Source organism: Ostrea edulis, chromosome 1 (genome assembly GCF_947568905.1).
Source record: "Ostrea edulis chromosome 1, xbOstEdul1.1, whole genome shotgun sequence".
Lineage (NCBI taxonomy): Eukaryota > Metazoa > Mollusca > Bivalvia > Ostreida > Ostreidae > Ostrea > Ostrea edulis.
The window spans coordinates 76,900,283-76,903,114 of record NC_079164.1 but is presented as its reverse complement, the minus strand read 5'-3'; the positions used below and the strand labels follow the sequence as shown (position 1 = coordinate 76,903,114).

The 2,832-nt window shown below is 35.3% G+C and overlaps 1 protein-coding gene across 1 annotated transcript in view; it reads left to right on the top strand.

Moving 5' to 3' along the window:
* LOC125680725 (uncharacterized) overlaps nt 1-2,601 on the top strand; it is a 12,179-nt gene extending 9,578 nt beyond the window's left edge. The window contains exons 6-9 of the mRNA XM_048920488.2: nt 1-3; nt 1,539-1,981; nt 2,096-2,205; nt 2,308-2,601. The exon at nt 1-3 is cut by the window's left edge and continues 54 nt beyond it. Coding sequence (XP_048776445.2) covers nt 1-3; nt 1,539-1,981; nt 2,096-2,205; nt 2,308-2,569 — 818 coding nt within the window. The 3' untranslated portion in view covers nt 2,570-2,601. The remainder of the gene's footprint in view (nt 4-1,538; nt 1,982-2,095; nt 2,206-2,307) is intronic.
* The last annotated feature ends 231 nt before the right edge of the window (nt 2,602-2,832 follow it).

Sequence of the window (2,832 nt, the reverse complement as noted above, 5' to 3'; positions counted from 1 at the left end):
AAAGTACGTAAAGGCTTCACTCTCGTTAACTCAGTATAACTATACTCTAATGACTAGAGTGATTTATATATTCAATGGAAGGCGAAGATAACGGACAGTGATCAATCTCATAACTCCTATAAGCAATACGATGTGATTTTTAACTCCACTGTCACCATTTTGAAATACCATAATTATTTTGTACACATACACAATTTTATAAATCTTTTTGGACATCATAATATTTTACAAAAAACAACCCAAAAACAAAAAAACCAGAGTCAGCGAAAAACTAAATTTTCCTCGCCTTATAGTTGACACTTTTCTTCAGTGATCCTTTTCAATATTGTCACTTGGGGGTAGGGGGATATATAATTCTAAATAATTTTGTCGTTTTTATTTGAAGGTTTATTTTTTCTTTGAGTTTGCAATGTTTATTTCTGAATTATATATGTAAGGTCAGAGCCTCCCTACTCTTTTATATCCTTATCAACATGCACTTTATCAGTATATATGCTAATCATGGAAGTCCCCCCCCCCCCCCCCCACAATATATCAAAGTTAAATTCAGGAAATACTTACGATGCCTGGTCAATAAAACCTTTTGAAATACAATTTGCTATGTAAAGAAAATACATGTATATAAGAAGAAACACCACTAACACACTCTGAGTGAGTCAAGGTATCTTCTGAAAATTCGAGCATTTCATGAAAGATTAAGATTTTATGATTGAGAACTGTGATACTACAGCAATTAGCTACATATATTTCCGTCGGATGGGACGTTAAAGGGTGTCCCGTGTCAAGGATCACAACCCCCTTGGCATGCAAAAGATCGTTTCCTTGATTTTCGAAAAAAGAGTAGGCTCCCCTTGGGGGGGGGGTAGGGAAACTCAAACACTCACAACCAAATGTATTTCAATTACCTAACCGCCATAAAATGACTGAAATATTGCCAAAACGGCGTAAAACCTCAATCCATATAGCAATTAGAATATACGGTAATTTTTTGTTATATGAGATTCATAAAAAAAATGAGAACTATTTTAAACATATGAGGCATATTTGAGATATCTTTTGAGAACTTCAATCTATTAAATATAATTCATTTTGAAATAACATGACAGAAAACAATGTAAAGATTAAAAATCCATATGAGAATATTTTAGGCACATGATGAATAGCTCATATCAAATACCTTTTGAAAAACAGTTTAAAAATGTGACATTCTTTACTTTTGTTCAATCAACACATACCTTGCAATGCATGGTGACGTCTCCATATGAGTGAAAAATTCTCGAGGGACGTTAAACAATATTAAAAAATTCTCGAGGGACGTTAAACAATATTTTATCAATCAATCGATCCATAGAACATTATCTGTATTTTGTTCATCTTAATACTTAAGATTCTTACTTATCTGATTTTCAACAATATAAACCGGTATATTTTAAAAAGCAAACCAAACTCGAGTACCGTACATGTATGTATTTATGTAGTCCGCCATTATATAGAGTTGTGACTGAAACATATAAACTGACGGCTTCGAAACATTGCAGCTTCTGAAAACCCCACAATCCCGTCCACTGCTCTAACTGACCAAGGTAGTGATAAAAACATCCAACCAACCGGCAGTTTCGTAAACCAAGAACAGGGGTCGGACATTGCTCAAGGAAATCAGTCTCGAAAGGGCTCGTACGAGAACAACCCCCTTACCAAAGAAGATTTCCAAGCATCCAAGCGTGGTCATCGTGGATCATACGTTCCACACTTGTCCAAGGGAAGTAGTAGACATAATCATAGTCTCAGAAAGTCCTCAGTTGCCGGTCAGTCCCAAATATTTAACGAGGATAATGCAGAGGAAGCACAGAAACTGTACGAGTATGCTGTGAAGTGTGTTATAGACGCGTACAAACAAAAGTCGCAAACACCAGAAAGACGAAGTTCAATACCTGGGGAATCGCAGGCATCACCTCTTGATGAAATATCATTCCTCACCAAAGTAATAGATTTACCTTATAACAAAAATGTTAATCAATCAATAAACGGTAAAAGCTACTATCTAGTGTTTTCAATGTGTTTAACGGCATTACAACGTGTCTTTTCTATATTGTAGCAATCTGTCGTAACACCTTCTGAACAAATTCCCCACATGAGTCTGCTGGATAAATCTGCATTGGAGGATTTGCAAGAACTTCTGCAAGAAGCGCGCATATATCGAGACAGGTATGATGCTTTATCTTAACCAGTAGAACCCTTTTCACTAAATTTCATAAAATTTGAATAATAATTTGAATACATTGCGTAACTTTTGAATTTTTCATGAAGAAAATTGTCAGACGAAGAGCATGGCATTCATTCACATAATCGTATGCAGAGAAGACGACTGGAGAACATGAAGACCATTTTGGAAAAATTAGGGAGGCAATCAGTTACTAAATTTGATCCAAAGGCGATGCTAGAATGTGGATATTTACGATTGTCCAAGCGAAACATCGAAACACTCGAGGAAATGATGAGAGACTCGGGGGAAGATCCGGACCTTCACGCACATTCTGATGTGTCCAATTACAATGTGTGGGATAGTTGATCTTTGGGAACTTTCAGTATTATATATATATATATATATATATATATATATATATATATATATATAAACACAAGACCTGTCTATGTTTCATTAAAAAAAAATTGCATTACCAATATGTACATTGTATAGGGATTGTCTCTCTTTACCCTAAACATAGAGAAGCTCAAGTCCAATTGTGCCTGCATCTAATATGGATGATTTCTGCATCTGTTGGTTTTCCATGTCACTTTGACTAGCTTGGGTTGCAGATAAGGAAGGATGTT